The sequence below is a fragment of the Capra hircus genome, unplaced genomic scaffold, assembly GCF_001704415.2.
Source record: "Capra hircus breed San Clemente unplaced genomic scaffold, ASM170441v1, whole genome shotgun sequence".
Classification (NCBI taxonomy): Eukaryota; Metazoa; Chordata; class Mammalia; order Artiodactyla; family Bovidae; genus Capra; species Capra hircus.
Window position 1 is genome coordinate 71039 of NW_017190160.1, and position 22394 is coordinate 93432.

Genomic DNA, 22394 nt, shown 5'->3' on the forward strand with positions numbered 1-22394 from the left:
AACCCTCACCCCCTGCACTGGAAGATAAAGTCTTAACCACTGGACCATCAGGGAAGTCCCAGAAGGGAGACTTTTCACTGTAAAACACTTCTGTACCTTTTGAGTTTCATAAAATGTATAATCGATACTTATTTAAATAAAAGTCATTGTGAAGCTGCATACGTTAAACAAAGAAGATATTTAGCTTTGAAGTGACAGAGAAGGGCAGACAGGAGGGAGGGTGTTGTCTTTTTTATATCTGTAAAGATTAGTGAGCTAGTTTAAATGCTATTATGAAGGAGAAGGTGAAGAGGGAGAGGAAAGAAAAGATAATTTATTGAGAAGGTAAAAATGTGACCCAGGTAGAAAAGCTGACTTTACAAAGAAGGAGAGAGTTCTTTTGTTGTGGCAGGAGGAAAAGAAGGGTGTAGAAGGAGGTGGATTTGGTGTGGGAAGTTGAGGTAGTTCCCCTCTGTTTACTTCATTTTATCTAAGAAGTCGGAGGCAAGGTCATTTGTTTCGAGAAAAGAAGAAGTGGGGTCAGAGATTTGAAATAGCCACTGTGGATAATGGAGGAGAGAACTGAGCAGGGAAATACAGGAGAATTATCAGGCAGCATTACCCAGATTGTTTTTTAAATAGGCTTTATTTTTTAGAGTAGTTTTAGGTTCACAGCCAAATTGAGTGGAAGGTACAGAGATTACCCATTTGCCTCCTGCCTGCACATGCATAGCCTCCCCCATTAGCAACATCTCCCACCACCAGAGTGGTATGTTTGTTAAAGTAGATGAACCTATGTTGACACATGAGTTACACCCCAAATCCATAGTTTACATCAAGATTTACTCCTTGGTATTATACATTCTGTGGGTTTTGGGCAAATGTATAATGACTTGTACCCACCATTATATTGTTTTAGTAGCAGAATAATTTCACTGCTCTAAAAATTCTATGTGCTCCGCCTATTCATCTCTCTTTTCCTGCCATCCCCTGGCAACTACTGATCTTTTTACTGTCCCCATTGCTTTGCCTTTTCCAGAATGTCATGTAGTTGGAATCATAAAATATGTAGCCTGATGGCATTCTTTCAGTTTCTTTCATATCTATTCATGGCTTGATAGCTCTTTTTATTTTTTTTTCAGTGCTGAATAATATTCAGTTGTCTGAATGTACCACATTTTATCCATTCACCTACTGAAGGGCATCTTGGTTGCATCCAAATTTTGGCAATTATGAATGAAGTGGCCATAAACATCTGTGTGCAGACTTCTGTGTGGACATAGCTTTCAGTTACTTTGAGTAAATGCCAGAGAATGCAGTTGGTTTTGTAAGAAACTGCCAAATTGTATTCTAAAGTGGCTGTGTTTTGCATTCCCACCTGCAAAGGATGAGAATTCCTGTTGTTCCACCTCCTTGCCAACATTTGGTGCTGTCAGTGTTCTGAATTTTGGCTATTCTGATAGGTGTATAGTGATATCTCATTGTTTTAATTTGTATTGTCCTATTGATAGATGAAGTGGAACACCTTTTCATATACTTATTTGCTATCTGTACATCTTCTTTGGTGAGGTATTTGTTCAGATCTTATGCCCATTTTTAATTGGGTTGTTCATTTTCTTACTGTTGAGTTTTAAGAGTTCTTTGTGTATTTTGGATAACAGTCCTTTATTAGATATGTCCTTTGCAAATATTTACTCTCAGTCTTTGGCTTATCTTTTCATTATCTACCTTTCATAGAGAGGGTTTTAATTTTAATGAAGTCTGGCTTATCAATTCTCATTTTTCACGGACTGTGCCTTTGGTATTACATCTAAAAAGTCATTGCCAAACTTAATTTTATCTAGATTCTCTCCTATGTTATCTTCTAGAAGTTTTTTAGCTTTACATTTTGTATTTCGGTCTGTGATCGATTTTGAGTTCTTTTTTGTGATGAGTATAAGGTCTGTGTGTAATTTCATTTGTTTGCATGTTCAGTTTTTCTGGCACCATTTGTTGAAAGACTGTCTTTGCCACATTGTATTACCTTTGCTCCTTTATCAAAGATCAGTTGACTCTATTTCTGTTGATCTATTTCTGGGCACTCTGTCCTGTTCTATTGATCTGATTATTCTTCCATCAGTGCCACACTGTCTTGATTATTGTAGCTTTTTAAAATTTTTGCCGCACCATGCAGCATGTGGGATCTCAATTCCCTGATCAAGAATTGAACCTGCTACCCCTGCATTGGAAGCACAGAGTCTTTACTGCTGGATCGCCAGGGAAGTCCTGATGACTGTAGCTTTACAATAAGTGTTTGAGTCAGGTAGCATCAGTCTTCCAACATTGTTCTTCTCCTTCAGTGTTGTGTTGGTTATTCTATGGCTTAGATATTTTGGACACTCAGTTTATTGTGGCACCAATTCATTGAATGATTTTTTTTCTTCTAGCCATGTCCAGTGGTTCAGTGGATTGAGCCAGGGCTTGGATTTGCACGTGGGAGTGATGTAAAGGCAGTGGGGCAAGTGAGTTGAGGGTATCTGTAAGAGAATGGTTGAAGTGAGGAATGATGGAATCTATAAACTAGATAGGGAGGAAGGGTGAAGGCAATAGTAGTTGAACAGGTGAAAAGTAGAATCAACAGATTTTGAGGGCAAAGAACAGGTGTAAAGAATGAGAGCTGGATGGATGACCTTGTGGTCAGAGAGTGATGTGTGCATTTTGTATTCCAGAGGTGGAGCAGTTGCAAGTATTGATGGGGTTTTGGGGGATGGCCATGAGAACTGGCAGCTGAAATTGGAGTGGAATCTCTGAAGATGAGAAGGTCAATGTGCTAAGAGGCTGAGATGTTAGGCCTCTATATCTTTGATTATATCTTGTGAGAGGTTGGCAGTACTTGAGATGGAGAGGAATCTGTGAGCAGGTTCTTCAATGAATGAAAAAGGTATGTTTGGGAGATGAGTAGCTGACAGTGAAGAAGAGTGGGAAGAGGTATGGATGAATGATATGGAACTCAGAAGAGTAGGAGATCTTATACAAGGGTAGAGGAGCGATGATTTCAGAATCTCACTGGAAAGTGAGGGGGACGTCCACCCCCAGCCCAGCCCTGAGTTGTAAGGGTCTGGGAGAATGTACAGCTTCTACCTGACCAAGTTCTAACACAGTGCTTCTGAGACTTTCTGAGGTGAAGGACCAGGGTATTTTTTTAATTTCCAATCTGTAATGGACTAATGCTTTTATGAAATAAAATGTCCCCAATTTATTGATCTGCAACAGATTTACAAGGTTAGCCATGGGGAAGGTGGTGGCGTCCTGATCCCAGGAAGTCAGTTCATGAGCATGGTCTTGAACCAAAATGGTTGGAGCTCTGCCTTATTTTTATGTACCCTGTTCTGTGTGGCTGACCAAAGATTTTTAAGAGTTAGATCTTAGCCAGAAGATTTTTAGAGGGCTGCTGATGACTTCTTTGGTGAGGAAGGGTTTACATTTTGTGAGATTACTAGCTCACATACATGTAAACTCAGATTTTCAAAATTATGTCTTTCTCAGATATTATAATATGAAATTAATAATGCGTGCTCATTGTAGAAAATTAGGAAAAACAGATAAGGAAGAAAAAATGGTTACCATAATCCTTCACTGAGAGGGAACCACTGTTTTCATTCCTCTTCATTTAATAAATTGCTCAATAAAGTTAAGAAGAAGGCAATGGCAGCACACTCCAGTACTCTTGCCTGGGAAATCCCATGGACAAAGGAGCCTGGTACGCTGCAGTCCATGGGTCGCGAAGAGTCAGACATGACTGAGCGACTTCACTTTCACTTTCCACTTTCATGCACTGGAGAAGGAAATGGCAAACCACTCCAGAATTCTTGCCTGGAGAATCCCAGGGACAGTGGAGCCTGGTGGGCTGACGTCTATGGTGTCACACAGAGTCGGACACAACTGACGCAACTTAGCAGCAGCAGCAGCAATAAAGTTTAAATGTTTGATTTTATATAGGCATAATATTTTAGATATAGTGGTTAAATAAAATATTATTAAATTATTAATAAAATTAATTTCACTTGTTTCTTTTTACCTTTTAATGGGGCTATTAGAACATTTAAAATTATGTATTTGACTCACATTATATTTCTGTCATACAGCACTGCTCTAGAGTCTCTTCCAGCTTTGACCATTCTGAGTCTTAATGAAGCTTTATTGTCTACATTTTTAGGTCTGTCATAATTATTTTAGACCATTGTGGTGCAATAGAACTTTTTGCATTGACAAAACAGTTTGATAATCTGCCCAATATGGTAACCACATGTAGCTATTGAGCACTTGAAATGTTCCTAGAGTGATGGAGGAACTGCATTTAAAATTTTACTTAATTATGTATTGAACAACACAATTCTAGACCTTATGAAAAATAACATTTCCACAAACATTGTCTGATTTTCTCTTTTCTAGTTGTGTTGGTGTTGAAGAGGAGAAGGCTGCTGACATTGACCTCTACCACTGCCCCAATTGTGAGGTCTTACATGGGCCCTCCATTAGTAAGTAGATCTTGGGATTTTAAAGAGAAGGCAATCCAAAGAGACAAAGCAAAGGAAGCTTGGAAGGGAAATTGCCTTTGCCTGAGTGCTTCAGATTTGTCTCCCTTGGGAAATAGGAGAAGCTTATGTAGGTCCTGCAGGCCAGCAGCTGCTCCACTGAGAGGGCAGAAATGTAGTTTCACCTCCCTCCCTTATTTAGGGATTCCCCAAAGGAAGCACCTATCCTCACCAAGTGCTTTTCTGAGTCCATGAGGGCTTCCTTGACTCCAGATGCTCCAGTAGGTTGTTAGATTGGAAGAGAAGCAGGATCTGCTGAGGCTTTTACTTTTAGAACCATAGCCTGTAGCCATTTTGACTCAGTCTCTTGTCTTTTTCTGGCTTAGTGAAAAAACGCCGTGTATCTTCAAAAGGCCATGATACACACAAGGGGAAGCCAGTGAAGACGGGAAGCCCTACATTCATTCGAGAGCTCCGGAGTAGGACCTTTGACAGGTGAGGACCCCCTACTCCACGGGCCAGTGAACACTACTGCTCTGGGAAGCTGGGACCCATCTCTTCTCAGCTTTTCCACTGGCTGTCCCACTAGGTACCTCCATCATTTGGTGATGTCTGCAGGGCTCTGAGTTCCCTTTGTGGGGAGATCTTCTGTTTTAGTCAGTTTCTGAGAAACATTGTTAGAGTTTCATTTGATGTACAGAGTACATTAAGGTCTACTTGTAGAAACTATGAGTAGATAGAGAGGCAGTTTTTGCCTCAGTCAGGAGAGGATATTTACATGTACCTAGGGAATGCTATAACTAGAAAGAGTCTTAAAAACTAGAAAGTTTAATTCTCTCATTGTAGAGAAGTGGAAACTCTCTGGAAAAAAATTTTTTGAGTAGTCATGTATTTCTTTTACAATCAAGAAAATATTTATTTCCTTAAAAAATTAAGATTGGCTTATTGAAATAAACTACTTGAACAAAAATAATGAGTTAGAAAAATTAACGAAGAAAGCACTGTCTTTTGCTTAGTTTTTAATTCATTTGACCATTTTCAGCTCTCCTGTAAATGAAGTGTTATTTAGGATTATAAGTGTTTCTTCAATTTAATATTTGTTTTATTTAAAGGCAATGAGTTTCGTTTTTACTCTACCCCCTCAGGTCCTGTCTCCAGAGTCAACCAATTTCTTGTGCATTCTTTCAGAAATAGTTTTTGTATATACAAACATATATGAATGTGTGTGTTTCCCCTTTTTTAAAATTAAAAAACACAAATAGAAATACTTACTGTTCTATATCTTGCTTTTTAAAAAATATAAATTCTATATCTTAGAGATCAATCCATAACAGCATATACCAATGTTCCTCATTCCTTTTCATGGATATTTAGTACTCCATTGTATGAATGTATAGTTTATTTCAGCAGTCCTCTTGATAAACATTTAAATTGATTCTAGTATTTTGCTATTAGGAAAAGAATGCTGCAGTTAATGTCTTTGTACTTAAGTGTTTGCATATGTGAGTGAGTGTATGTGTAGATTTACTACCTAAAAGTAAAACTGCTAGGTTAAAGGGTATGTGCTTTAAACATGTTTATAGATATTGCTAGGTTGTTTCTGATGTGACCACATCATTTCATACTCCCATTAAACAATGTGTGAGGGTGCCTATTTCCCTATTATCCTGGCTAACACTATTTATTATCAAACTTTTTTGCCTTTCTGATAAGATAAAAAATGAGATTTCACTGTTTCCATGTGGATTTCTTTAGTGATTAAGGAAGCATGTATATTATGATGCATTTATAAGTCATCTTTATTTTTCTTCTCTGTTAACTATCTGCTTACATTGTTTGACAGTTTTTCTGTTGGGTTACTGCCTATTTCTTGTTGATTTGTAGTAGCGAGTAGTTATAAAAATTGTTTTTGTTTTCTAAATCAGTCTTTTCTCTATTTTCCAGTATTTTTAAATGTGGTAGTACTTCTCTGAAAGTGAAAGTCGCTCAGTCATGTCTGACTCTTTGTGACCCCATGGACTGTACAGTCCATGGAATTCTCCAGGCCAGAATATTGGAGGGAGTAGCTGTTCCCTTCTCCAGGAGATCTTCCTAACTTAGGGATCAAACCCAGGTCTCCCACAATGCAGGTGGATTCTTTATTAGCTGAGCCACCAGGGAAGCCAAAGAATACTGGAGTGGGTAGCCTATCCCTTCTCCAGCTGAACTACCGGGGAAGCCCAAGGTGCTGCTCTGGGTTAGTGTAAATCAGCTAAACTTGTCTGATACATCTTCGGGGCAGGTGGTTGACTGATTTGTTCCTTTGTCATCTAGAGAAGAGCATCATATTGACAGGATATCCTGGATTTAACTTCCCACCTCTGCCAGTGGCCTGGCTTCTTGCCTTCGATAGGTCATTTCTTAGCTGGGATGTGAAGTTTATGCCACTCATTAGTTGCCAGCCCACACTAGGTCCCCTCAGGAAGACCCCACACCTTTGGTGAGTGAAAGCATCCAGTGAGGCCTTCAGTAGCAGAGCTTGTAGGGTTCATGCTTTCTCTTGTGTGGCCCACAGTTCAGATGAAGTGATTCTGAAGCCCACTGGAAGTCAGCTGACTGTGGAATTCCTGGAAGAGAATAGCTTCAGTGTGCCCATCCTGGTCTTGAAGAAAGATGGATTGGGGATGACGTTGCCCTCACCATCATTCACTGTGAGGGATGTGGAACACTATGTTGGTAAGCACCACAGACCCTCTTAACTGTGACATTGTTCACTCCCATCAAAACATATGACCCTTCCCTTCCAGTTTTCATTTCTTTTCTAGCCATCTTGGAAATCTAAGGTAATGTACCTTGCCCAGAGTCATTCCTAGGCAAAGCTAGAACCAAAATCCTGGTCTTTTTTCCTTTTCCTCCTGCTGCTGCTGCTGCTAAGTCGTTTCAGTCATGTCTGACTCTATGTGACCCCATAGATGGCAGCCCACCAGGCTCCACCATCCCTGGGATTCTCCAGGCAAGAACACTGGAGTGGGTTGCCATTTCCTTCTCCAATGCATAGGAGTGAAAAGTGAAAGTGAAGTTGCTCAGTTGTGTCCGACTCTTAGCGACCCCTGGACTGTAGCCTACCAGGCTCCTCCATCCACGGAATTTTCCAGGCAAGAGTACTGGAGTGGGGTGCCATTGCCTTCTCTGCCTCTTCCTCCCACTGCTGCTAAGTCACTTCAGTCATGTACAACTCTATGTGACCCCATAGATGTCAGCCCACCAGGCTCCCCCATCCCTGGGATTCTCCAGGCAAGAACACTGGAGTTGGTTGCCATTTCCTTCTCCAATGCATGAAACTGAAAAGTCAAAGTGAAGTCGCTCAGTCGTGTCTGACTCTTAGCGACCCCATGGACTGCAGCCTACCAGGCTCCTCCATCCATGGGATTTTCCAGTGGAGTGGGGTGCCATTGCCTTCTCTGCCTTTTCCTCTTAATAGACCACAAACTCCAGGCTGAGCCCCATCTTTTACCTGGGGAATTCCAAAGATTGTTTTGACCTCTCTGTACTCTGTTGAAATGAGAAAGCCTTTGACTTTTGCCCTCATATGCTAGTTGTATTCTGGACATGAGTTTTAGGGGAGAGGAAGAGAAGTGAGGAAGCAGGACCCAGGCAGATGGATTGTACTGTGAGACCGTGTGTCAAGCATTTCTGTTGCCCTAGCATGTCTGGACCTGGCACATAGGTCTAAGGAAAGTGTGAGAAATACCTACCCCCACTTCCTATATGTGTCCGACTCTTTGTGACCCCATGGACTGTAGCCTGCCAGGCTCTTCCATCCATGGGAGTTTCCAGGCAAGAATACTAGAGTATGTTGCCATTTCCTTCTCCAGGGGATCTTTCTGACCCAGGGATTGAACCCGGATCTTCTGCATTGCAGGCAGACTCTCTGCCATCTGAGCCACCAGGGAATCCCCCACTTCCCATATATGTGTAGATAAATACATTGAGAGAAGTTTTCAGTGTAAGGTCACTCTAGGAACTGATTAGGGGATGAGTGTTCCCTGGTCCCTGAGGCCACTTGGTACAGAGCCTATCTCTTTATTCCAGGTTCTGACAAAGAAATTGATGTGATTGATGTGGCCCGCCAGGCCGACTGCAAGATGAAGCTTGGTGATTTTGTGAAATATTATTATAGCGGGAAGAGGGAGAAAGTCCTCAATGTTATTAGTTTGGAATTCTCTGATACCAGGTAAGAGGGGCAGGGGTAAGTAAAAAGCATCACAGAGTACCTAGGACTTGTATATACTGAGTATGTATTAGTGTTCCTCTCCCTTCCTTCGGGTGGTTTCTTCCTTTGGCATGGGGAGCTGGTTTATACTTTCTAGGGTAGTTGCTCACATTATAACAACCAAATCATGTTTCTCCTTTACAGTTTCTAGCATAGGATAGATTATTCAGTGGCTGTTTTAATTAATTTTTGTCTCTTTTAAGATCCAGGACAGCTTCCTTAGACCTTTTTTTCTGGTATGTAGATTGTGGCATGGTCACTGTTTAACTCCCAGGATAGCTCCACTGTCCCAGGTAAACACTTCTTTACCTGGAACTGAGCTCTGATAGGTTTCTCTACTTGATCTTCATAAAGAAGAAACTGTGAGATAGGGACAGTACAATACTGTTAAACACCACATGCCAAGTGAGTGGGCCTGGGTTGTGGAGATTCTGAGCATTCAGTGGAGGAAATGATCACCTTTGACTGGGGATGGCTGTGGAGCTGGGACTTGGAACTTCCATAGCTGAGTGGAAAGAGAATGCTGACTTGTCTTATAAAAATAAGTGTACTATGTGCTCTTGGGGATTCTGTGGAGAGAACTTCTTTGTCTTCCCTGATTCTCACTAGGATGGGGGACATTTTATACTGGCTTCAACCTTCAGTTCCCAATCAGCTGACATCTGCTCTCCACCCCTTCCTTGATAGGCTTTCTAACCTTGTGGAGACACCCAAGATTGTTCGGAAGCTCTCATGGGTGGAGAACTTGTGGCCAGAGGAGTGTATCTTTGAGAGGCCCAATGTGCAGAAGTACTGCCTCATGAGCGTGCGGGATAGCTATACAGACTTTCACATTGACTTTGGTGGCACCTCGGTCTGGTACCATGTGCTCAAGGTAAGAATGGGTATGGTTTCTGAAGACAGCCAGGCCTTGGGCCTCCCTGTTTGTTTCAAGTGGTAGCATAAAACAGGCTGCTAAGGCCTACCTGCATCCCAGATTCTATTTGGGTAACATTTACACTTAACTGCTCTTATCAAGGTTGGGTATTGAGTGGATATGCAGTATAAGTTGTCTCTGCTTCATAGTTTTGATGATTAACTTTTAAAAAAATAACAACAGATGTGTAAGGTTTTCTCTGTTAATTGAACCAATCTGTACTCCTACCTCTAGGTATGGAAATGTCCATATTTATTGCAGAAATTTCTGGTAACATGAGATACTCCGCCTCCTCCCAAGTTTATTGAATTACAATTTTTGTACTATGACATTCATCGATTTTAAGTTTATAGTTTGATGAGTTTTGACAATTGTATAAATAGTTGCATGACTGCCACCACTGAAGATAGAGCATGTATGAGCTGTTTGGTTTTTTAAAAAAGTTTTTATTTATTTCTTTTTGGCTGCACTGGGTCTTCATTGTTGCACATAGGCTTTCTCTAGTTGCAGCAAGTGGGGGCTACTCTCTAGTTGTGGTGCATGGGCTTCTCATTGCACTGGCTTCTCTTGTTGCAGAACATGGGCTGTGGGGCACATGGGCTTCAGTAGCTGTGTCATACAGGCTCAGTAGTTGTGGCTCGCAGTCTCTAGAATGCAGTTCTGTAGTTGTGGCAGATAGGCTTAGCTGCCCTAAGACATATGGAATCTTCCCGCATCAGGGATCACACCTGTGTCCCCTGCATTGGTAGACAGATTCTTAACCACTGGACCATCAGGGAAGTCTGAGATGTTTTTTTTAAATGTCAGCTTTCCTATAGTTTCCCTTTTCATGGTTGTTACAGTTTTGTAATTAGCATATTGATTGTCAGTATGTGCATCTGAGTGAACTCCGGGAGTTGGTGATGGACAGGGGGGAGTCGGACACGACTGAGCAACTGAACTGAACTGAAACAAATTTCTTAAATAACTTTTGTTTTCTACCACTGTTCATGCTATTTAGTTTTCTTATCAGAAATGCCAAGAAAAGAGCAGAAATTTGGATATAGCTCTTGTCCAAATGATCACAAATCCTGAACTAGTTGTTTATCATGAAGAAATTGGAGTGTGTAAATGAAAGTGCTGTTATACAAATGTTATATTTAACTGTTTATTTTATTTTTTGACTTTTTATTTTGGAGTATAGCCCATTAACAATGTTGTGATAGTTTCAGGTGGACAGCAAATGGACTCAGCTATACATATACATGTATCCATTCTCCCCCAAACTCCCCTCCGATTGAGGCTGCCATATAACATTGAGAATTCCCTGTGCTATACACTAGGACCTTGTTGATTATCCATTTTAAATATAGCAGGAGATCCCAAACTCCCTATCTCTTCCCCCATTAACATTTTAATTTTTAAATAGTTTCATTTTTACAGAAAAATTGGTAATAGGAAGATTTCCTGTGTGCCCTTCACTGAAATTCCTATGTTACTATTTTATTATATTCTCTTTCTCTGAAGCAAACATAATAAAATAATCTTATATATATTTTTTCTGAAATACTCGAAAGTATTTTCAGACATGGTATCCCTTTATCTTGTAATAATTCAGTGTGTATTTCTTAAAAACAAAGGTATTCTCTTACATCATCACAATATAGTTATCGGAATCAAAATTAATATTGATATAGTACTATTATCTAATCTGATCTGATTCAAATTTCTCCAGTTGTACAGTAGATATTTTCTAGTGTTGCTTTTCTACACTGAAATGTATTGTCATGAAATATTGATTAAACTAATCAAGCTATGGGTTGGGGAGACTTTTGTGCTAGTGGGTTTTTCTTTCTTTTCTGCTAAATTACCTATGTGGTGATTATCCAGACAAAGCATAATTAAGAAATAAAATGTTCTTCCAACAGATAATCACGCAACATATAATCTTCCAGAAGTCCTTGGGCGATTACTGAACTTTTAAACTTTTATTAGCTGTGATTACAGGTGTGAGAAGAAACAGTCTCTGCAAATGGCATTTAAAGGCAAATTCAATTTTCTTCTCATTAGTAATGTGGCCTTAAATTCTCCTGGGGCTGGCAGTATTGATCTGCTCATCTGTAGAGGACATTTTTCATTTGGTATTGCAGGAGGCTTTGGTGTGCATTTGACTTAAGTTGACAATTTTGTTTGAAATGCCCTTTCCAGATTGTTTTTGTTAGTCTTATAGAAGCTTAAAAGTACAAAGTGAAAAGGAACTTTTGAAGTTTTCCATATTTGTATATAAATGATCCTTGGACAGAAAGAATTCTAGCATACTACATGGTCCTGGAACATGAGAGAATATTCTTTTGGAGAATCCTGGAGGTCTTTTCTGGAAACCCTTGATGTCTTTGGCCCTTCCATCTTTGTTTCAGGGTGAGAAGATCTTCTACCTGATCCGTCCAACAAATGCCAACCTGACTCTCTTTGAGTGCTGGAGCAGCTCCTCTAACCAGAATGAGATGTTCTTTGGGGACCAGGTGGACAAGTGCTACAAGTGTTCTGTGAAGCAAGGACAGACACTTTTCATTCCTACAGGTCTTCCCTGGGCCCATCTGGGAGGGTTTGAGGAAGGTGGGAAGAAGAAGGGAACTTGTGGCACCAGAACCAACCCCTTCCCCTAATGTTTTGACCTGAATGTGAGATACCCCTCTCATATCAGTGAAAGACTCAGAATTGCACATCAGGAAAAATCAAGTGGTAACCAAAGTGGTGACCAGTATGGTTGTTTGGGGAAGTCCAGAAGGAAGTTGATAGGCTTCTTTTGCACTGAACTGATGTCAACTTGGTGGACAGTTAGAAAACAGGACTCTCAGCCCCATGACTCTAGAGATAGTGACTGGAGAGACTGGCATTGTAAGCTATAAGTCAGAATGACCTGGGTAGGGATAGGTTTTTTTTTCTTCCCTGAAACAATAAATGCCTAGGCTTTACCCCTAGAATTATGAATTCATAGATCTGAAGTGAGGTCTGAGTATGGCTATTTTGGGGGAAAAAACCTAGTTGTCTCAACTTGGGGAAAGTTGACATCTTTAGTATGTTGCATCTTCCATGAACACAGCGTGTCTCTCCATTTACTTAGATTTTTCTTGACTATCTAATTTCTTAATTCCTTGATTTCAGAATTAGTGTTAAATTTTCTCAAAATGTTCAGTATCATTCTCTATTGCAGCCTCACGGACCTAGAGCTTTCCTTTTGAGAGAGATTTTAATTAACATTCAATTTCCTTAAACTTTATTAGGCTATTCAAGTTATTTTTTGCTGGGTGAGTTGTAATAGTTTGTGCTTTCGGAGCAATTGGCCCATCTTATCTAAGTTGTCAAATTTATATGTGAAGAGTTGTTCATAGTATTTCTTATTATTCTTTTGATATCTTCTAAGTCTCTAGTGTACCCTCTTTTCATTCTTGATGTTAGTAATCTGTGAATTTCAATTTTGTTGAACGTTTAAAAGAATCATCTGTTGTTTCATTGTGATTTTCAATGTAGTCTTTCTGTTTTCAATTTCATTGATTTCTGCTTTTATCTTTTTTCCTTCTTTCTGCTTACTTTGGGTTTATTTTGCTCTCCTTTTTTCCAGTCTCGAGACAATAGCTTAGATTATTGACTTAAGATTTTTCTTCACTTTTAATGTATTTAGTGCAATAAATTTCCCCCTCAGAACTGATTTAGCTATGTCACATATTTTGATATGTTGTAGTTTTCATTTTGTTAAATGTGCTTTTTAAAAAGAAATTCATTTATTTATTTGGCTGTGCTGGGTCTTAGTTGTGGCATGTGGGGATGTAGTTTCCTAACTGGGGATCAGCCCAGGCCCCCAGCAGTGGGAGCACAGAGTCTTAGCCACTGGACCACCAGGAAAGTCCCCTAAATGTGCTTTCTAAAAAGGTGAGATATAATGCACATACCATTAAAATTACCATATTGTTAAAGGTTACAATTCAGGTTTTCATCAAGTTGTACAAGCATCAGCACTAATACCAGAAAGTTTTCATCACTTAAAAAAAAGAAACCTTGTACCTATTAGCAGTCACTCCCCATTCCTTCTCCTCGCCAGCCCCTATCAGCTACTTTTGTACTTTTCTTTGTATATGAATTTTCCTTTTCTGAATAGTTCATGTAAATGGAATCATGCAGTGTGTGGTCTTTTATGTCTGGATTCTGTCATCCAGCATATCAAGGTTCATCCATGTTATAGCATTTATCAATACTTCATTCTTTAAATGGCTGAAAAGTACTCCATTTGTAAGGATACACCACATTTTGTTTATCCATTCATCATTTTATAGACATCTGGGTTTTTTTCGCCTTTTGCCTATTATGAATAGTGCTGGTATGAACATTCATGTACAAGTTATTGTGTTAACAGATAATATATTTTCAGTTATCTTGGGTATATCTACTTAGGAAAGGGATTGCTGAGTCATATGGTAACTCTGTGTTTAACTTCTTAAGGAATTGCCAAACTATTTTTTAAAGCAGCTGCATTTTACATTTCCACCAGTGATTTATGAGGATCTCAGTTTTTCCACATCCTTCCCAACACTTGTTTTTGCTTATCTTTATGATTATAACCATTCTGGTGGTGTGAAGTAGTAGCTCACTGAGATTTTTATTTTGTGTTTCTTTAATGGCTATTGATTTTAAACATTTTTCCATGTGCTTATTGGATGTTTATATATTTTTTAAAAGAAATATCTATTCAAAACTTTTGCCCATTCTTTAATTAGGTAATTTATCTTTCTATTGTTGAATTGTAAGAATTCTTTATGTATTTTGGATTAGACTTTTATCAGATGTATGATTTACAAATACTTTCACTTATTCTTGGGATTATCTTTTCACTTTCTTGCTATTGGTCTGTGAAGCACAAAAATCCAGTTTATCTATTTTTTTCTTTGCTTGTACTTGGTATTATATCTAAGATACCGTTGCCTAATTCAGAGTCATGAAGAGTAACACCTGTGTTTTCTTCTTAGTTCTTACATTTATGCCTTTCATCCATTTCAATTTAATTTTTGTGTATGGTGTGAGATATGGGTCCAATTTCATTCCTTTGCTTGTGGATATCCATATGTCCTGGAACAATTTGAAAAGACCATTCTTTCCCCATTGAATTGTCTTGACACTTTTGTCAAAAATCAGTTGACTATACAAAACACTCCCCCATCAGTATTTATATTGATTGCTCAGACCTAATTAAAAAAGTCCATGACCCTTATTTGTACACTGTTAATCAAGTCATTAATGTAGTATAAGTTATCTGTGAAATGAGTCTTTGATCTTTCATAGAGAGAATTCTTTTTGCATTTAAAACAAATTCACATTTTTTGTAAAAGTCACTGTTTTGAGCACATTTCTTTGAAAAATGTTGATGGTTTTGTAATTATTTATTTTCTTAGATTTCTTTTGCACTATAGTTTTTAGGATCCTTTTGAAATAGTGTGACTACTACCTTTTGCAGCATGAATGGTAGTAAATGGTCTTAAGTTCTTAACAACAAATAGATTTCTCTAAAGAGACCAAAATGGTGACTTATCAGTTTTCTTTGCCCCCTAAAAAGTGGCTCTGCTTCAGCAGATACTTGCCAGTTTTTAATTTATCCATGACTTCTCACCCTACCCCACTCCCATATACCTCCTAACATCAGCTGTCTTGTTTCATCACTTCTCTGGGGTTCAGTGTGCAGTGAGCAATTTTTGTGTCAGAAATCCCTTGTCATAACAAATAGATTTAACAAACTCAACTTATGTAAAGCTACCTGTGTTCTCTTCATATATCTGTAAAAAGATATCCCTAATTGATTGTGTGTAGTATAAGAATAGTTGAAGATAGACCAGAAAGACTATCTGTGAATTAATTATCCTGCCTATGTAGAAGAACAGTGATCACTGAAGAAAACTAATTAGTTGTTACTAGCCAGTTTAACTTATTCAAAGCCTCTGTTATTTTATTGCATACTAAACTAGTGAATTAGTTGGAGAAGGCAATGGCACCCCACTCCAGTACTCTTGCCTGGAAAATCCCATGGATGGAGGAGCCTGGTAGGCTGCAGTCCATGGGGTCGCGAAGAGTCGGACACAACTGAGCGACTTCACTTTGACTTTTCACTTTCATGCATTGGAGAAGGAAATGGCAACCCACTCCAGTATTCTTGCCTAGAGACTCCCAGGGATGGGGGAGCCTGGTGGGCTGCCATCTATGGGATCGCACAGTCAGACACGACTGAAGCGACTTAGCAGCAGCAGCATAGACCATATGTTGGTTTATTTCTGAACTTTGAATTCTATTCCATTGATCTATATGTCTGTCTTTATGACAGTATCACACTGTCTCAGTTACTGTACATTTGTAGTAAGTTTGAAATTGGAAAGTATCAGCCTTCCAACTTTGTATTTCACCTTTAATTTCCATATAAATTTTTTAGCTTCAGATTTTGTATAGTTTTTTTTAGTGTTGGCTCTAGTTTTATATGTGTGAATATATATGTGTATACATGTATACACATATGTATATGTACATGTATAGATAAATATGTACATGTGTAAATATGACCATATCTATATATGTATATACTTACATACATATATGAATCTTACCACAGTAAGATGTCTACTGGTATTGACATTTTAATTGACATTTTACCAGTTTGAGGAAAGGGTTCAAACCTTACCTCTTTTCACATCTCTTTACCTTTTATAATGTATTTGCCTTAAATATTACCTCTGCATACATTAGATCCACATCACATCATGTTTTAATTTTTGTTTCAACTGTCAAACATAATTTCAATACCCATGTAGCAGGAAAGTCTGTTGTTTTTACCTGTATTTTTACTCTTCCATTGTTCTTCCTTCTTGGTGTTCTAGGATTCCTTCTCTTATTTCCCCTCTGTTTAGAGTTTCAGGGTAGGTCTGCTGCCAATAGATTATCTTAGTTTTCCTTTATCTGTAAATGTCTTGATTTCCCTTTCACTCCTGAAAGATATTTTTGCTGGATATAGAATTTTGGGTTGATAGTTATTTTCTTTTAGTACTTTAATGTTGTGCTGCTTCCTTCTAGCTTCTATATGAAAAGATTTTGACTATCCTTCAAATTATTTTTTCTCCTGTATGTGTTATTTCTTGCTACTTTCAATATTTTTTCTTTTTTATTTAGTTTCTCAGCAATTTGACAATAATATGTGGATTTCTTTGGGTTTATACTATTATGTGTTCACTGAGCTTCTTGAATGTGTAGGTTTATGTCTTTTGTCATATTAGCAAAGTTTTTAGATATTATTTCTTCAAACACTTTTTCAGCCCCACACTCTAACTTTTCTTCTGGGTCTTTGATGATACGAATATAACACATTTTGCTGTAGTCTCACAGGTTCCTGAGACTTTTTTTCTGTCCCATTGCATGGTTCTTTGTTTTTTGGTCTTTTAAAAAATTTTTACTGACATACAGTTGATTTACAGTGTTTCAGGTATACAGCAAAATGATTCAATTTTACATATATATATCTTTTTTAGATTATTTTCCTTTATAGTTTATTATAAGATATTAATATAGTTCCCTGTGCTATACATATACAGTAGGTTCCTTGTTGGGTTCCTGAGTTTATTTTTCACTCAGTCTGTTTCCTTTCTCTTGTTCATGTTGGGTGCTTTCTGTTGCCCTGTCTTAAAATTCTCTGATTCTTTTCTTCATTGTCTTCATTCTTCTGTTGAATCCATTGTTTCATTATATATTTCAGATGAAGTATTTTTTTAGTTCTATAACTTCCATTTGCTTATTTATGGATTCTCTCTCTACTTCTTTTGCTTGTTTCCAGCATGTTTGTAATTGTTTATTGAAGCATTTTTATGATGATTCCTTTAAAATTCATGTCATATAATTCTAACATCTTTGTCTAACATTATATTGTATAATTCTGGGCTTTTCTGTTACTCAGATCTATTTGTTTATTCTTATATTGATTTGATTACATTGGTTTTATAGAATGTTTAAGGCAAGTCACACACACCCGCCCTATACCCATCTGCTTTCCTCTTTTATAGTTTTCTATTCCCAGGCATTTATTTACCCATCTTTAAATTCTTTGCTGAGTTTTAACATGGTTGTTTTTTTTTTTTTTTTACACTGGACACTTGGTAACTGGTAAATTGAACTTGTCTACCAGAGATTTGAGTTGAATTCATTTGTTTCTTGGTAGATACTCCCACAACTGGGGGAGTCTGCTTAGTTCTACAAGCATTTCATGTTTACTGTCTGCCCCAACATTGTGCTAGGTGCTAGAGATTAAAGATGTATAGGCCATTTCAGTATAATGTTCTAATAGACACAATAGAGGTATTCACCAGAAGTTTGGGGAGCACAGAGAAGAACACTTAGTCTGGCCAGAAGTTTGTGACAATCTTCTCAGAAGAGTGACACCTGAAGGGTAAGTGGCTACTGATAAAGGAAATAAAGGTATAAAAGACCTCTCAGATTAGGGAAAGACATAAGCAAAGCAAAGATGTGTGAAGCAGTTTATGAATACTAGAGCCTAAAGACCAAAGGCTGGGAGCAGATGAAGCTGAAAAGATTGGCAGGCTGAACTTACTTCAGAGGCAACTGGGGACTATTAAAGATTTATTTGTTTAATTTCTCATGAAATATTTTAGATGAAGCAAAAGATATAAAGAATAATATAGTGAACATTTATGTGTTTATAACTTAACTAAAAATATAATATATTACAAACATATTTGAAGCCTTCTATATATCTCTCCTCAATTTCCCATTCTGCCCTCTCAGAGCTAGCCATTGTCCTAAAGTTGATGATATTATTCTCCTGCATTTTTATCCCTTTATTACATAGGTAATGCCTTACTAAGCAACTAAGCAGTGTATAGTATTGTTTTACATGTTTTTTGGTGGGGGAAGGGGGTGTGGTCTTAACCTGCAGTTACTAGAGAAGTCTCTGTTTTACATATTTTTGTTATATAAATAGAATCATATTACATATATTTTTCTCTGAACATTATAATTGTGAGATCCTGTTGATAGGTGTGGCTATTGCTCATTCATTTTACTTGCTTTCTATTATTCCACTCTACAGCAATTTATCTATTCTCCTGTGGATGTACATTTCATTTAAGAGTTTCAAGCAAGAGATGATATGGGCAGATTTGTATTTTGGATATATCACTTAGGATTGGGATTTGGAAGATAGACTTCAGAGATCAAGATTGTTGTGGAGCAGTAGTTTACAAACACTTTGGACTCTAGCTCTCTTTATACCTTTAAGTATTATTGAGGATCCCAAAGAACTTTTATTTATGTGGTTTATATGTATTAATATTTACCAAATTATAAATTAAAACTGATTATTTAAAAATATTTATTAGTTCATTGAGAAAACAAGAATAAACCCATTATATGTTAGCATAAGTAACCATTTTTATGAAAAATAACTATTTTCAAACTAAAAATTTAGTTAAAAGGTTGACCTTCACATTTCTTCAAATCTTTTTAATGTTTGGGTTAATAGAAAACTTAAGGCCCTCAAATCTGCCTCTGCGTGTTATGATATCATGTCCTATACCCTTTGAAAAACTCTACTGTATACCTATGAGAGAATGAGAATTAAAAAGACAAATAACATCCTAGTATTATTATGAACATAGTTTTGACCTTGCATATGCTCTGAAAGAGGCTCTAGGAGCCCCAGGATTCCCTGTATCACCTCTTAAAGAACCATTGGTATTAGAGGAGACAGTTTGGAGGCTGTTATAAGCAGCATAAGTAAGAAATAATGAGGGTTCTGAACCAAACTATTAGTAGGTTGGATGGATGAACAGTAGAAGAGGAGATGAATATGAAAGAGATTTAAGAAGGAAAATCAGGAGGTCCTAGAAAGCAGTATAGGGTCAAGGGCAAGGAAAATAATTTAGTTTCAGCTAGGTATATTCTTCACAATCAACCTGTGAAGTGGATATTTAGCTAGAAAATGGCAGGATTTGAACCCATGTCTAACACAAAAGCTCTTTGTTTTACTTAGGACAGAGTTCGAAGAGGTAGTCATAGCAAGGAGATGATGCCTTTCTTAGTGATAAGAAAGAAGATAGGTGAGGCACCAAAGAGATTTTGAAGTACAGAGAGGGGGATGTAGAAGGAGTTTATTAACCCCATAGGTTGGTCCAGGGTTATAATGATGGCAGACTTGGCCTGGATGGGTGTTGGGAATGTGGAGGAACCTAGAATATTCTGAGTTACTTCCAGACTGGATTCTCCAAGGTATTGTGTTTGAGCTGAGTGGGCAGTGGAGATGTCCAAAGGAAGAAAGGCCCTCTGCCAGCTATGATTTTTGCCTTGTTACACTGCAGGATGGATTCATGCTGTGCTGACCCCCGTGGACTGCCTTGCCTTTGGAGGGAATTTCTTACACAGCCTTAATATTGAAATGCAACTCAAGTGAGTCCTGAAGCTCTGGTGATCCCAAGCTGGCCATTTCCATCTGCTGGAGTCCTTGAGTTCTCCCCTATAGTGAGGAGTACAGCATAGAAGGAGGCGAGATGATCATAAAGGAATGGATATTGGTTCCTAATGATGTTCAGTGGAAGATGAATACCTCTTCCTCACTTAGCAGTTATGTGACTATCAAGTCACATAATCTTTGAGCTCAAATTTCCTAACCCATAAAATAAAGTCTTAAAGGATAGTTGTGAGGATTAGAGATAATGGATACAAAGCATCCAGAACAATACCTGATACATAGTAGGTGCCCAGTAAGCAGTATCCTCATCATTGTTATTGTTGTAACTACTTCCTCCAGAGCCTATGAGATTGAGAAGCGGTTGAGCACAGCAGACCTCTTCAAGTTCCCCAACTTTGAGACCATCTGTTGGTATGTGGGAAAGCACATCCTGGACATTTTTCGAGGTATGGAGCCCTTTGCCAACTGTCCTTTTTGCCCTGTTCTCATAACCAACACCTCAATCAAGATACAGTACTATTCTATCACCACAAAAATCTCTGTAGTGCTACCCCTTTATAATCTCACCCACTCTCTCCTGTTGAACTATCCATAACTTTAGGAAACCACTGATCTGTTTTTCATCTCTCTAATTTTGTCATTTCAAGAATGTTATAAAAATGGAACCAAATGTTGTGATCTTTTGAAATTGGCTTTTTACTAAGTATAACGTAGGGTAAGGGATGGATTTTAAATATCTTATTTAATAAAAGGAGCTGAGAAAATTGGATCACAGTAAAATTATTCCTATTTTTAAAATAAGAAACTCAATCTGAATAGTGTCAGAGTTCTCTGGATATCCCTCCCTCGGGGACAAGGCCCAGTCCTACGCTGACCTCATTGGTTTGGTCTTGGATATCAGCCCAAGTAGAAGCCAACCTACTGGGTTTCTTCTTTCCTGGTTTGCTCTGAAATAGAGTGGCTCCCTTACTCAGACCTGAGATTTCCCAAATGACTTGGCCAGGAAGAGTTACAAAAAACCTCAGAGGCCAGTGAGTATAGTCTCTTATGCAATACCTCAAGCCCTTATTCTGCCACCTAGATAGACTGTCATGTAAGTGTTCATTCAGGGGCTAGATGACTAACTGCTTATTATCTGTTCTGAACAGCTTCAGTTCAGTTCAGTTCAGTCGCTCAGTTGTGTCCGACTCTTTGCCACCCCATGAATCGCAGCACGCCAGGCCTCCCTGTCCATCACCAATTCCCGAAGTCCACTCAGACTCACATCCATCGAGTCAGTGATGCCATCCAGCCATCTCATCCTCTGTCGTCCCCTTTTCTTCCTGCCCCCAATCCCTCCCAGCATCAGAGTCTTTTCCAACGAGTCAACTCTTTGCATGAGGTGGCCAAAGTACTGGAGTTTCAGCTTCAGCATCATTCTTTCCAAAGAAATCCCAGGGCTGATCTCCTTCAGAATGGACTGGTTGGATCTCCTTGCAACTTAGTTCTGTAGAAAATTCTTTATTGAGCCTAAATTTGGATGTTTGTTATAATCTCCTCCTGGAGTAACTCAGAACAAGGCATTAATGGCTCTTCAGATCTGCGTAGGTGGCAATTGTGGTCCTCTTGAGTGTTTTGAAACCCAAGAGGCAGAGTAGTATAGAAGGAAGACTGGTGTCAGATTCTGACAGACGTGGTTTCAGTCTTGGCTTTGTCACTTACCAGGTGTGGCCTTTGTATTCTTTGCCTCTCTGGGCCTTATTTTCTGAACTATAAAATGAAGATGATTATCTGGCTTACAGGGTTGGGTATAGGGTTCAATGAGATAGTAGATGTCAAGGTATTCATAAAATGAACACCATTATAAGAACTGAGATCTAGAGTTAAGCTCAGAACCTTGAACATTTTCTCTGGTTGCCTGAAAAAAAGTAAAAAGTCCTTCACTTCCCTGCATGGTTTCTTTGACACTCTACCTTCCTCTTTCCCCCTGTAGGTTTGCGAGAAAACAGGAGACACCCTGCCTCCTACCTGGTCCATGGTGGTAAAGCCCTGAACTTGGCCTTTAGAGCCTGGACAAAGAAAGAAGTAAATATACTTATTTCTCTATCCACTTTAGAGGTCTACTGTCAGTAGGGACTGGCTTTGGAAAGATCTTCTGGGGAGGTAGAAGATACCAGGGAGTTTTGTGGGCTCCTGGCATTAGAGTGGAGGACAGAAGAGTATTAAGAAAGAAAAACTTCACCTGTAATTTTAACACTCACAGAGGGTATT

At 38.5% G+C, this 22394-nt stretch overlaps 1 protein-coding gene across 1 annotated transcript in view; it reads left to right on the forward strand.

The window, feature by feature from the left end:
- LOC102186671 (histone lysine demethylase PHF8) overlaps positions 1-22394 on the forward strand; it is a gene marked incomplete at its 3' end in the record, with an annotated part of 69860 nt that overhangs the window by 35600 nt on the left and 11866 nt on the right. The window contains 9 exon segments of the mRNA XM_018045147.1: positions 4411-4496; positions 4880-4988; positions 7048-7208; positions 8565-8706; positions 9433-9619; positions 12058-12220; positions 20035-20122; positions 20484-20590; positions 22117-22208. Coding sequence (XP_017900636.1) covers positions 4411-4496; positions 4880-4988; positions 7048-7208; positions 8565-8706; positions 9433-9619; positions 12058-12220; positions 20035-20122; positions 20484-20590; positions 22117-22208 — 1135 coding nt within the window.